The sequence below is a fragment of the Acanthaster planci genome, linkage group LG10 (assembly GCF_054643075.1).
Source record: "Acanthaster planci isolate LZ-2023a linkage group LG10, COTS_SCS, whole genome shotgun sequence".
NCBI lineage: Eukaryota > Metazoa > Echinodermata > Asteroidea > Valvatida > Acanthasteridae > Acanthaster > Acanthaster planci.
In genome coordinates, this window is record NC_141786.1 from 7,179,717 (window position 1) to 7,194,441 (window position 14,725).

The 14,725-nt window shown below is 40.9% G+C and overlaps 1 protein-coding gene across 13 annotated transcripts in view; it reads right to left on the minus strand.

Moving 5' to 3' along the window:
- Positions 1-14,725, minus strand: part of LOC110988350 (phospholipid transfer protein C2CD2L-like) — an 85,743-nt gene that overhangs the window by 66,837 nt on the left and 4,181 nt on the right. For 12 of the 13 annotated variants that reach the window (XM_087141903.1, XM_087141910.1, XM_087141906.1 and 9 more), the window contains exons 2-4: positions 11,028-11,123; positions 2,878-2,997; positions 1,421-1,432 (exon numbers count right to left, since the gene is read on the minus strand). In XM_087141903.1, the coding sequence (XP_086998029.1) occupies positions 1,421-1,432; positions 2,878-2,997; positions 11,028-11,123 (228 nt within the window). The remainder of the gene's footprint in view (positions 1-1,420; positions 1,433-2,877; positions 2,998-11,027; positions 11,124-14,725) is intronic. The other variant, XM_087141899.1, reaches the window with a different exon arrangement.

Here is a 14,725-nt window from a genome sequence, read left to right on the forward strand (position 1 = left end):
CACGGACTCCCGGGGAGGTTGCAGGTTTTGCATTCTATATAGAATCCAACAACAGTTTTCCTGCAGTGTTGATTTTTAAAGAATTCAACATCAGCAAGGTTGAAGCTGTTGAATTCCAAATAGGTTGCAGCTGTTAAATTCAGAGAATCCCCACTGAGCAACATTGAAGCTGCGGATTGTAAAAAATCGAACAGTTGAATTCTACAGAATCCAACAGTACCGTACATGTAGCAAAAAAAAAGAAGAAAAAACATGCAGTACAGCAAAGGTTGCAGCGGTTGAATTCAAGAGAATCCAATGCCAGTGAGGTTGCCGAGTACTGGTATTGAATATAACACAGAATCCCAGCACAAGCAAGGACACAGCAGTTGAATTTAATACATTATGTAACATTTTCAACATCAGAAAAGTTGCTGCATCTGAATTATAATGTAATCATGCCATACCAGTGAAGTGGAAGCCGACAACCTGCACAGGATGCATTGCCAACAAGGTTGCTGCAAGAATTTCATAGAAGCCAACATCATTCAACAATATTGTAGCTGTTTATCGCCAGCAGGATGGTTACAGCTGCTCAATCCATGCAAAATCTACCAAAAGCACATGCAATATGTATGCCCCTTCTCAATACAAAGTACCAGGTACTTCAAAGACTTTTAAAAGCCGTACAAACACTTTTAGAGACCTACATGTAGTTTCTGGGACCTTTCCACCAACCACATGCAAACACCAGCACATACTGTAAGGTACATACATGTACATGTACACATGTAAACAAACATGTACCAGTACAAAGATGACAGGGTCTTGCACATGTACGTAAACTTATGCACATGCTCTGTGTGAATACACGATGTACCAGTATGTAACATAGCGGTACAGTGCGTACTGACACAATTGACAGAAAACATGCAACAAGAGCAAATACGGTAGCTTCAACTTGCAGCCCAGCAGCCGATTTCATCAGATAGGTTTTAACAGCAGCTGTATACACGTACAGTACACTGTGCACAGGTGCACATATGGTACATGGACTGTCTAAATACATTTTGTACATGTTCTGGTATGTACCTAACGGGGTACCGTACACGTGCTCTTACTGCACCATTTGTGCATCACATCATATCGAGTGCAATACAATACAATACACACGCGAAACATTTACAATGTGTGTACCTTTTCTAGATCTGTTGGGCTAAAATTTACAAAATCAGTTGTACACGTTGAAGTAAACTGCTAACTGCAAACCAGAACCAGAATCACTGCAAAAGTCTTACGCATAAGTTGTGCACCGGTCTGTGAAATCAACTGCAGGGTACCAGCACACTGCCTACATGTATAACACCACCAGGTACGTACATGCAATCACATCAGTAATAATATTAGTAGTGTGTGACAAGCTTCACAAGGCAAAACATACCTGTAATTGGAGCTACATGTGTACGTAGCGTGCAAACAGACAATCGAAACAGGTGTTAATTGTGCTAAAATAATAATGGATACCAGGTACATGTACTGGTACCGGGTATACACCGGCACGGTACACGTGTAACTGCAGAAGTAATCAAATGAAAATCATGCTACATGTACAGTAATTAAACTACCTGTTCAAGTTTCCTGTGTATTAGGAACAGATGAATTTAATTTATTGGTAGAAAATATATGTACATGCACGATACATGAACATGTACCATTTACGATGTAAATGTATGGGTACACGTGTACATGTACATGTACATTGAACCTGCTTAAATGTCGAGCCTGTTTGTTTCACCCGGATTCAGATCGCGATCAGTGATCCGTCATTGGTTCACTGACACCAGATCCCACCCAACGGATAGTGCAAACCAGCTTTGGGATCACTGATTGCGATCCAGATCCATGTGAATCAAACCTGTCCCCTAATTAAGTACTGGTTGGATGCGCAATGTACAGAAACTGTAATGACATGGACCTTTTAATGACATGGACCTTTTAATGACATGGACCTCTTAATGACATGGACCTTTTAATGACATGGACCTTTTAATGACATGGACCTCTTAATGATATGGACCTTTTAATGACATGGACCTTTTAATGGCATGGACCTTCTAATGACATGGACCTTCTAAAGACATGGACCTTTTCATGTCCTGCAGGGGCCAATTTCACAGAGCTGCTTAAGCACAAAATTTGCTTAAGCGCGAAAAAACCTTACTTGATAAATCAGGTAACCAGCTGAAACTCCATTGTTTTTGAATTGTATTTAGCTGGCTTTTTTGGTTAGCATGACAATCAGAGTTTGAGCTGGTAACCTTTATTCATTAATGCAAAGTTTTTTCCCGCTTAAGCAAATTTTGTGCTTAAGCAGCTCTATGACACTGTATGAAATTGGCCTGTTATCTAGGGGTCTGTTTGTTTCACACAGATCCAAATCTCGATCAGTGATCCGTCGTTGGTTCACTGACACCAGAACCCGCCTAAAGGATAGAGTGAACCCGCATTGGGATCACTGACTGAGATCTGAATCCGTGTAAAACAAACAGGTCCTTTTAATGCGGGAATCCGTGGTGTCAGTTTATTGCTCAAGATTACCAACCAACGTGATTATTGAAGGGAACCCATGCCTAGAAATGTGTCAACACAAGGGGCACAGCCTCTTTGGCTGACCATCAAGCAGCTACTGCGAAACTGGCTCAGCAGTAGTTCCGCGGCAAAAACTGGTTCCGGCCAACATACCACATAATGCACAATGCATGCGTCTGGTTCCCTGCTGGTTTTTGCTGAGCAAATGAAACCTGTCATGGAAACTTCCGCTCTAAAATTGGGCCTTTAAGGTGGTTGGTATCTCTACAACAATACAAGAAATACAGAAGCCAACTACCGGGTACCAACCTTCCCAATCAGTTTCTCGATCGCCACATCGCAGGTCGAAAGCTTGACGCTGCTGGCTGTCTGCTGGGTGGCAAAGATGACAAATGCCACACCAGTGGCCTCTACTTGGCATGTGACAGTCTGCAAGACAAACAGAAGACACATGAGGATGACAATGGATGTATAGCAATCATTGTCAATGTTGTTTGTGTGAAAAATGTGGAAGACAGAGTTGGAACAGGAATGATTAGCAAGGCACTGTGCACACCTGCCTGTACATGTACATGTACCGGTACAATGTATGCACGTACATGTACAATGTACATGTACCGGTACATACATGTATGTACACGTACATGTACGTACGTACGTATACACCATGTGCACTGTAAGATTTGATATCCAGCTTTGTACCTGAAAGTTCACTGCGTGTAAATTTTCCTACAGGATCCCTCAAACGCAAATTTAGTGTTTTCTAATTTCTGAATAATGAGCCACGAACTGGACCAAGAGAAGGTGCAATTTCCCTAGCAACAGAGGCTCCTTTGGTCGGAACTGCACTAAGCTGGTTCACAAACGACTAGGAAATGCACATATTACGGTCGCTTCGCTATCAGCAAAATGAAAACTCCCGACCAACATAGCTCCTTTCAACTGACTAAGGGGGAGGGGAGGGTGCTTCTGCTCAAGGCGGATAAGCGTGGTGGGAACCAATACTAATATTGATACTTGGGGGAGGGGCATCCTAACCACTGGTTTCAAGGCCCACAAGGACTCCCCTACCATCCCTTCCCCCTCCCCCCCCAAAAAATGGTAAACACCATTTCTGGGCATCTTAGAGTTACATGTATCCTTTGAGTGTTTTGAAGGTTTCGTAATTTTAGCAATTTAGACATATTCATAAACACAATTTTTTATTGACATACTTTGGTGTAAGAGAAAATACTCCCAGGTGATGCACCAAATTTTTTCAAACCTGATAGCCGGATTTTAATTTAGTGGGTCACCAGGCCCCTGGTACATGTAGGTTAGAGAATACTGCAGATCATGTGACTGCATTTGGATCATTATGTGCAGGAGCAGAGCACGCTTACAAATGGGAAATCAGTCAAGTCTGTTGTTCAAAAGGAACAAAGCCTTACAGTAGTGCCACACTGATGGCTTCCACTGCCAAATTTGTACCTGGTAACATCTTGAAGCCGCTCTATCCATTTAGCATTTGTGGGATCAACGTTGGAATGCACAGAAGATCTACACTAAAAAATGTTCATGTAGCGAGTCACTGCAAGATTCTGGTGACAGAAGATGTCCAACTACAGCATGGCTTTTGTCACTTTTCCTCCCCATCCACATAAAAGCATTTCCAGGGCCCGTTTTGCGAGGGGGTATACATACTGTAGGCCCTACATGTACCGGTAGTGCAAAAAATATCTAAAAACTTTGTGCGATGTTAATGTACCGGTACCGTATGATGGAAAATACAACTTGCACAACTTAACAATAGGCCTACATGCACTGCATGAACCAACATTGCAGGGGAGAAGGGGGGAGGGTGAGATGCACCTTGATCACAACACATGTACATGTACATGTACATGTATAATGAATTTGTATGTGCATGCATACATGTACATGTACTTGTGTACAAGTGTAATACATGTACATGTACATGTGTACAAGTGTAATACATGTACATGTACATGTACTTGTGTACAAGTGTAATACATGTACATGTACATCCGTACATGTATGCATTCGTGCAATCTTGCTGATCAGCGTTTATTACGTGTACATGTACATGTACGTTACACTGGTAAGTCAACCAGATCGCATTACGAGATGATTAGCCATTATGAATGGCCTTGCCTGCCGGGCAGAGAACGCAAGGGGGTTGCAAAAGGTCAGGGGTCACTGAGGATGGACCAGCTTCCCGAGATTTATGTCACCGTCGCAGTTGGAGGAATGTGAACAGGTGACAAACAAGGAATCATGCAGAAGCAGAAACAATGAATTGGTTAAGCCACTTTTTTAACGTTTTTCTGAATTACCCATTTTTTTTTAAGAGGCAATGTCACAGGAAGAAATAAAAACGAAATTCAATTCCACATTGAGGTCTTCAGCCATTCTTCTGACCAAATGATCAATTGGAAAATAAAGCAATTACTACCACCGGTAAAAGGACGAGAAACAATGGTTTTCCATCTGCATGGGGAATGCTAAATGCTACCGGTACATGTACATGTAAATATCATAAAAGCCACATTGTAATGCGTCAGGTACATGTATACAACTTACAGTTTATTTTCTGATCCTGACGTTACAAGTTCAAATTCGGAGAAAAAGCCAGAGTAAAAATCAGCCAAAATTGATTTTTAAACTGACATTGGCAAAATTCTTGACAAATCGCATCCCTGTGGTACATGTACATTGCTGAACTGATGGTCGACTCCTTACGACAAACCCACTATACAGTAAATGTACATGTACATCAATACATCACTACATGTGAAAAGTTGATTGCCCACGGCAGGCTTCTCAAAGTATGGACCATGAGATAATGTTCAACTTTGGGGGTTCATTTTTCCGGAGGAGAACAGCAGTGAATTAATTCCTTATGTCTAATGTAATAAGGGAAGTCATGGCTGATATCGGTATCTGGGACAACAATGACAGTGTCCATCTTTCAACTTAATTGGAATTAATTAGTTAAAGTCTCGAATGTCAGCATTTTTGACGGATGTGAACAACCTGTTGAAATCCTAGCCAATAAAATTTACCCAAATAATCATTTTTATGAAGGTGCTAATTTGTATTTTACACGATCAAAGTCACTCTTGTAGAAGTTTTGAAAAATGACATCCGGAGTTGCCTTTTGGTCCATTTTATGAAGAACACGTCACATGGTGAGTCTCATAACTCAAGTACAAGGCTGTGGCTCATCTTCTGTCCAATCCCCTACCAATACGGGCCACTCACAATAGTGCCCCACCAAGAGTTTGCAACACGTTGGCCAATCGTAACGCACAAAATTTGTTGACCCTTTTCAAACGTGCATTGGGTCGACAAATTTCGCGCATTGTGATTGGCCAACGCGTTCCAAACTCTTGGTGGCGCACTTTTGTGCAACGGCCATATTTCATAAGCCACTCCCAGATTTGCGTACATGTACAGTGTACATGTACCGGTAGGTCCAGGGCAGACAGAAGCAGCGGGGTTGTTTATCAGCTTGGCTACTCCACCGATGCTAATGTCACACATGCAAGCTATTCCTTCCACCATCAAGCATGCCAAGCATGTCTGGGAGCCACACACACAGCACCACCACAGGGAAAAGCGCCATGCAATATAAAAATGTAGGCAACATACCACTGGATCACAATGCTACGTGTATCCGTGCCGAGGTTGGCAGAAATCATGAGCATGGAAATGGGGCATGCACAAAATAAACAGAGTTAGTGTACCACAGTCACGCAGCAAGATCCCTGAAACGGACCTGAGAGAAAATAACAGTCTGACAGGGCCACTGAGTTGATGAAAAGGTGACTTTTGAACATGTACATGTACATCTACACGTTCAACAGCAAACACATCTCAAATGTCAAAATAAATGTGATTGGCCACAAGAGGTTTTCCCTTCATGTTGTGACGTCAGCAATCCAAACTGTAGAGCTCAGAATAAAACTTTTAACAGCTTAGGGTCTGGTTGGGTGTAGGAAAATCTTCTCTTTTTCAGTTATAACCCCATATCATTGCACTTCCGGTTACCCTGGAAGTTGCGATCAAGCAACTTGTTTGTTGCAATCAGTGATGCTGCTCAAGCAATGGTCTACAGTACTACGACTCTAAAAGTGCTACCTCATTCAATTCAAAAGTTAAAGTTACATGTAGATCCTACATGTACATGTACCGGTATGTAACTTACAACATATACCGGTAATTTGATACATGTACATGTACATTTAGAACATGTAGGGTACCTGATGATGTCCCAATCACAGTGATGTCATGAAGTAATGCATTGCACACATATACAATGTATGTACCGAACATACACGTACAGTGTACATGTACATGTAAATAACCTCCCACACCACATTTGTTTGGACACACACTGGACATTTCACCTATTTTGTGGGGACCAAACACATTGTGGGAACTCAGAAATGTCACCACAACTCAGTTCAAATTTCCCTAACAAACGAACCTGTCCCCTAAACGCAGTGAATGCCTAGACCCACATTGTACATGTACCTGTATGGTACATGTACATGTACCGGTTCTGTACACAATTCAGCAGGAGGTTTCATATCTATCCTAAATAGTATGGAAGGTATGGACCAATTTATGGATGGTTTTTTACAAGCATTCAAAAATACACCTCAATTTTCACCCTTGTAAGGGCTTTGCACAATACATAGCTATCTTGCAGAGCTGTTCTTCAGTGCCACAGGAAAACCTCCTTTGTGAATACACCATGGAACAAAAGCACTGGCCTACAAGAACAAGATGGCACCCCTGCAAACCCTCTATTGACCCCAGAAGCCTTTGTCAGACAACTCCCCCCCCTTCCCCATGAAAAAAAGTGTTGCTCAAATCAGGATGGGTCAGATCCAAACATACTGGTACATGTGCATGTACATTTATGAACACTTCACGAGATAGTATTGGAAAGACACCCAATGCGTGACCAGGCAATGCCTAAAATCACGGTACATCTATGTACATGTACATGTATGTTTACCTAAGAAAAATGAGGGTTACAAAACATGCAAAGACGAATGTACCAGTCAGGCCTTGCGCTAACTTTTTTTCCTGGCTCGCCCACTGGGCAAGTTAACTGGATATTTTATTAGCCTGTTTAGAGTTTTACTAGCCCGTACCAGTACATGTATATAAAAAATTTAAAATCCCAAATTTGTTATCAGCTCACGAATAACGCATCTGACATTTCAGAAAATAGTTAGTTAATAATATTAGTTAAACATCACTTGATTCACTGGTAACGGAGTTGGGAACAAAATCACCTCTTTGCTCCAGCTTTCCCCTCATTTGGGTTGCTTACGTTAGGCAAAAATTTCCACTTTTTGCTTACTTTCTGGTATTTATATTGATAGATTGATTTATATTGAATACATGTATTTATTTTGATCTACATTTTAACAGGTTGGCTTATTCGGAATTTTTCCACAAGCCCATTGGGCAACCAAGGAACCAAATTTAGGTAGCCCAGAGCAATTTTAGCTAGAATTTGTACACTTCACCAGCACTATTTCGAGGCCTGCCAGTACATGTAACAACTAAAATTTACCGGTATACTGCTACCCGGTACCCTACATATAGCTTGCCTTGTACATAATGAGTGTAAACCACAATTTTCATCACTACTATACATGTGTACACATGCACGTGTACATGTACATTGTAATTTACAACTTAGACACTCCAATAAAATTTTCCATCTTCACATGTACATTTAAATCGCAGTACACTCTACGACTTTACTGGAACATTGTTTAAAAAAAGTGGAAACTCCCTCGAAAATGAAACTGGGGACAATCTGTCCGATGCACATGTGCAGTTTTTGTAAATACATGGAATGGATTTTCTTTCTTTTTACACTTTGTATTTATATTGTATGCACTTCGTAATATTTGTACATGTACATGTATCATGAAATGAACTACAATAGATCAGCCAGCATACAATACTGGTATACATGTACAGTACATGTACGGGGTACCATACAGGCAATTTTCTAGTGGACACCCACAATTGAGCAAGTTGCCGTGGAAACAGCAATGGAAAATGCTAAGTGCGGGGAGGGGGGGGAAGCAATCATTTTCTATCATTTTGAGGGTTGCGAATTAAACGTGGCATAACACAATGGTGGGGCGGATACTGCCCAACGAACCAGTACAGTGCACATCTGTACATGTGCACATCTGTACATGTACACTTTGTACAATACACATGCACACAAACATGTACATACTGTACATGTAAATGTACATACAGGGTACAGGGTACATGCACAGGTGCATACAGGGTACTTGTACACTGTACATGTATGTACCTGTACGATGGATCTGCTGGAATCACAAATCTGTGGCATGATTTCCAGTTAGGCTAAAGTCTGTGCACATGCAGTACAGTATGTAGTTTAAAAACATAAACTTTGATGTGCATAATGTGCATGTACCTGTACCTGCATGCAACAACATACATGCACATGTACATGAGCAAAAACGTGATGTCATTCCAGGCAGAAATCTTTTTGCTGTAAATTTATTAGCTTCAGTGATCTGTTTCTCATTCTGGTTCAAGACAGCAGGCCAATGAGGAAAGTCTACTTAATTATTTTCAGTGAGCACTTTAAGGTTTAGAATTTGAACGGAAAACCACCGAAATGAACCGTCTCGTCTTGCAATGACGTCGCAGAAATGTCTTCATTTCTAAGAAATAGCCTGTAAATGTAAAATATAGTAATTTTGAAAATGTGCATTTTTCAGAGAGAATAACCATGGTAACCGGAGAGATATCAGAAACCGGTAGTTTGAAAGTGGCGCAAAACATGTTCCAAAGACAAATTCACCGCAGTGACTCCTGTGAACACTTGACTCAAGCAAATTATCCAATGCCTCCTAATAACACTCCTCACATGGAATTGTGGGAAAATATCCACTCTATCATTACCTATTTAATAACTATTCATACCTGGGACAGTTTTTCTATTCCTATTGGTTGAAACGCATCACGTGACCGTGTATTAGCATTTGATAATGCCGCTTAGAAATGACAATGCCCACTGCGTGAATCATGCGCTGGCACATGGATATGAGACAGTTTAATCCGGTATGATTGGTCAGGAGTCTGGGTGCACGCCATGCACTACGCACGCACCACGTCCATTGAAAGGGATTGTCTTGGACAACTTTCAAAAGAAACCATAAAATGGAAAGTGGTGTGCGGAAAAATGAAAACTGGTTTTTGAACAAAATTGTTGGAAATCCGTACGTTGACTTCTTTTAACTTTCTGAATAAAAAGGTATTTATGAACATGATGAATGGGAATAAATATCTACTTACAGCCAGTCTTAAACTAATTGATGTTTAAGACCTTGCTCAGGAGAACAAATGCTGGCAATGCCCAGTCACGTCCATTCTCCTGAGCTGGTCTTAAACGCACGTTTAAGACTGACGAAGGACATTCCCGATCCTAAAACCTGAAAACCAGCCTTTCTGACATTTCCCATATTTGTACTTTTGCCAGATTTTCACGTCAAGATAGTTGGCTTCATCGTTATTTGATTCCAATCTCTCATCACAACCTGGGGAGATTTCATCTTGTTACTGGCTGATGACTCCCCAGCTGGGATACAAGAAAGTGTAATGTGCACGGTCTTAAATAAATGACGATGTGAGCCTATCTCCTGCCAGGGCAATGATAAGTGAACGCAACAGCTGCAACTTCCTATCACTAAACTATCAAGTATGTATGCGTAGAGTTTTTCTTCTCCCTTTTGGAAAGAGACACGCAGAAGTTTTGCACGCACATGCGCATGCAGACTTCAGAAATGAAGCGGTCACAGAAAGAAGATGCATAAATGTGCATGTGTACATGTACAGTGTACATGTATGTACTGTCCGTGGAAAACTGGTTACTCAATCAGCACACGTTGGGCATGTGTGCCAGAAAGTTAAGTGTACATGTAAATGTACACTTAATGTACATGGAGGAAGGAGGGTGTACATGTGACTCTCTTCTAAACAAGACGGAAGCAAATTATATTAAGTATACATGTACATGTTAATTTCCTCGTATACAGTTACCATGGTTACATGTACCTGGAACTGTTCTAGACTTAGTGATAAGAAGGAAGAATGGCTGTTATACCGGTATTTGTTGGGAGTTTTTCAGGGTGGAGGCAAAATGACAAGTAGGGAAGAAAACTTTCGGTATTTTGGGGGGGGGGATTTTGTCGGTATCAGAAATTATTAGAACAAAAATCTGAAGGTGTATGAACACAGTATTCATGACAACTCTCATTAAATTCAGCATGCACATTTTTAACTCGAACAGCTCTTGAAGAGATTTGGTTAAAATCCCCCAATTATTCGCTGTTACAACACCCTCTACTATTAACGCACAGAGCGACCGCTGAATCACTTACCAGCAGATCTCTGGGGCCAGCCTCAGCTCGGATTGCACTAAATTTAGGAGGTAGGCTGCCTGCCTTCAGCCGGTCAAATGTCACCTGAACAGAACTCTGCAAAAGGAAAGAAGAAACAACAGCATTACAGTTTTTTTTACACCTTAAGGTGCATAAGACAGTGCCTACCGGCACTCTACCTGAAGATCGGAAGTACGGTATCTTTTCATGAGTTTTCTGAGTGGTTTTCAAATCTGCAGTGTGACCAGCTTATCTTTTTTCAAAGTGAGTTGACAGAGGTTCAGATAGCAACTTCTATCCCCTTAAAATTATACTACTGTAGATCCTCGTCGGTAAGAGTATGGGGCCATTAAATCTGGCCTTCAATAGATATTAGCATTTATAACAAAAGAAAATGTGGGGAAAAAGGACACTCGCTACTGGTACTTTGCATTGGACCTTTTGGCAGAGATGTTAAATCAACAGCCATAAAGGCCAGGGAAGCCGAAATACAAACCCAACATTTTCAATGAAAAAAAGCCTGAAATCAGGCTTTTTTTGCCTGAAAACCTGCATGCCTAAATTTCTGCTTCAGGAAATATGACTGGCTTCAGACCATGTGACTGGCATCAGGTCATGTGACTGGCTTCAAGCCATCTGGATGCTGAGCTGAAGTTATTTTTTTGCAGAGTTGGCTGACGGCTTTATTTTTGTAATAAACAAAGCAGACATATACCTTTATTTTAACACACTACAGTTGAGGACTGTGTAATTCATGACCAGTAGCAGTGAACAATGGAACACACTGTCCTTGGGCACATGTATTGGTAAGTAAACATTATAATGTGTCACCATATGCACCACTATGTGACCAATTTTTAGTACATGTACATACATGTACTTCGTTCACCTTTCATCCTCAATCCTCCAAACTTTTCCAGCTTTTAATCAGCATTCATCCTCAATCCTCCAAAATCCTCCAAAACTACCCGGAGGATTTTGGAGGATTGAGGCGGGTTGGGGTTTTAACCACTTGCTGCTGCGGTTTCTGGATCCGAACTCCTAGGGTTTGTACATGTATGTACACATAGCCGGGCTGCCCGAGATCTGACAAAAGAGCTGGGCCTGGTAACAAAGACTGCACTCGGAACAAAAGACCGAGCTGCTGGGAATTGCCAACATTTTTTCAGTTGTCAATATTTTGCAGAGGAAATCCATCATTGTTTTGAATGATTATACCACTGTTTGTGACATTCAGTGCAAGCGGATTACCAACGGGGACAAAAGCACTCGAGGGGAGAGCGATACAATACTGCTGCACGCTAATCACTGGGCCAGTTCAGGAAGAAAACAAAATTAACGCACAATCTCAGCTCTCTTTACAAGGAGGCAGGCCCGGCTGAAATACCCGGACTCGTATCAATAGATGCTGTCTGTCAGATTAGAGTAGCCACAAGACAGTTATTTGTGTGGGTGTAAACGTCCAGTAAATGAAGCTATGAATTTTTGACGAATTTTGAAAAAGGAAACTCTTGAAAATCCCCAGGTATATGTCATGCAACTTCAAATTCAACCGTATGGTTTATTAATGCAGTACATACATGTACTTTCAGTGTAGACAGTAGAGAGCAACTCGACACATTTCAAAAGTGCAGTTTCCTGTTGCTAATGCAAATGGATACATTACTGAGAAATTAAGGCCGGTTTGCATGTACTTCAGGCAAATGTGAAAGTGAAGCAACTTTGACATATTATGAAACATCTGCTGCTTATTTCACTCCATTTGAAATGTGAAATTCCCAGGAATAATTGATCTGACATCACAAAAGCAAGTTTGCTTTCATACCGAGTATTTGCAGGCCTTAATGTACAGGATGCGGTACATAAACACGTACCGATATGTGTACATGTACATGTTTTTGTACATGTATGTATGAAGGCGTGCTGGTGTCTAGGCGTCACATTTTTCACCCTTTTGGACATGTAAAAACAAGCCTGTAAAAGCAGATTTAAACTTCAGCAACAATTGGGCACTGTTTCACTTTTTCAAATCAAGGCAAACTTGAGTTCAATTTTCACATGCTGGCCGAAACCCTGGGTCACAGACAGCCGATTGCTGCCTTCTGCTTCATTTATCGGTACTACCAAACATACATTGTACTAATGTAGGCCTACATGTACATATCATGTCTTTGACTAATTTTGACTGAATAGACAACTTTGTGCAGTTTGTGTGTGAATTGTCAGGGCTTTTACATGTAAGACGTGCACACCGGTATTTTCACTCACAAAAGAAAAATTAAGGCTGTTGTTTTTGAACACACTCTTCTGGAACACACTCATCTGGAACACGCTCATCTGGGTTCACTCTCATCTGAAACACACTCATCTGGGTTCACACTCATCTGGAACACACTCATCTGGAACACACCCATCTGGGTTCACACTCATCTGGGTTTACACTCATTTAGAACACACTAATCTGGAAAACACTCATCTGGAAAACACACTCAACTGGGTTCACACTCATCTGGAACACACTCATCTGGGTTCACATTCATTTAGAACACACTCATCTGGAAAACACTCATCTGGTTCACACTCAACTGAACACACTCATCTGGAACACACTCATCTGGGTTCACACTCATCTGGAACACACTCATCTGGAACACACTCATCTGGAATACACTCATCTGGAACACGCTCATCTGGAAACACCTTTTTTCCACAAAGAAATGCATGGTTGCCTTTTGGTGAATAGTTTTCAAGTTGAGACTCAGGAGTGCCGGTGCATGGACTCATGAGCGATCACATGCAAATACATGTACATGTACCTGTACAAGTACTCTGAAAAAAGATACACGTGCGTAACAATGTACGCATACAAATTTCATTAGCATGGTTGTGGAATGTGAAACAGACCCCATGTGCATGGACGTAGCAGAAGTAAAACAAATGTTTTTAAAATCTTTTAAGAAAACTCAGAATAACAAACAAAAGTGAGGGCAGCCAAAAGAGAAAGAATTTTGAAAAAAATGTAGCTTTGAAATTAAAATTGAAAACTAGCAAACTCACTGAACATACTGGTAAACTTGCAATGAATTGTTATAAAAAAGATTGACAAAAATTGGAAGTTCCATTTAATTCAATTGTCCTTAAAGTGTAAAAAAAATTAAATGGCGCAGGGTAGACCTGCCTCCACAGTCTTAAGGGTCGATGTCCTAGTGTGAACCGCATTGTAAAGACAGAAATTTGACCTCCATAGTCAACGTGTGTAGCCCCCATAACCAGGTAACAAGCACTGGTACTGTACACAATCATGGGTAGGACTTTTTGGCATTAATTTTAAGCGGGCATTTATTTTTTGTTTTTTTCTTTTATTGAGAAGTTAGAAGCACGGACAAAAATGTTTTCCTCATACCAATGGTAGTTTTAGTCAAAAAGAGCAGCACTGTGTTGTCCAAATAACCTGCGAACAAGTCTTTATAACAAAATTCGAAATTATTCTGTTCTCCATTGTTATCGTTCAGTACGCTTACTCATAATATTGATTATGTATTAACGCACAGAAGATGAATGGAAAATAACAGGGAGACCAATTATGCATAGAGCAGTCTGATGTACATGTACATTTGTGCGTGCAATATGACTGCCTTGCCCACCGACAACTGGGCACTCATTTGCATGTAAATGACACAACTCAATTATCATCCATT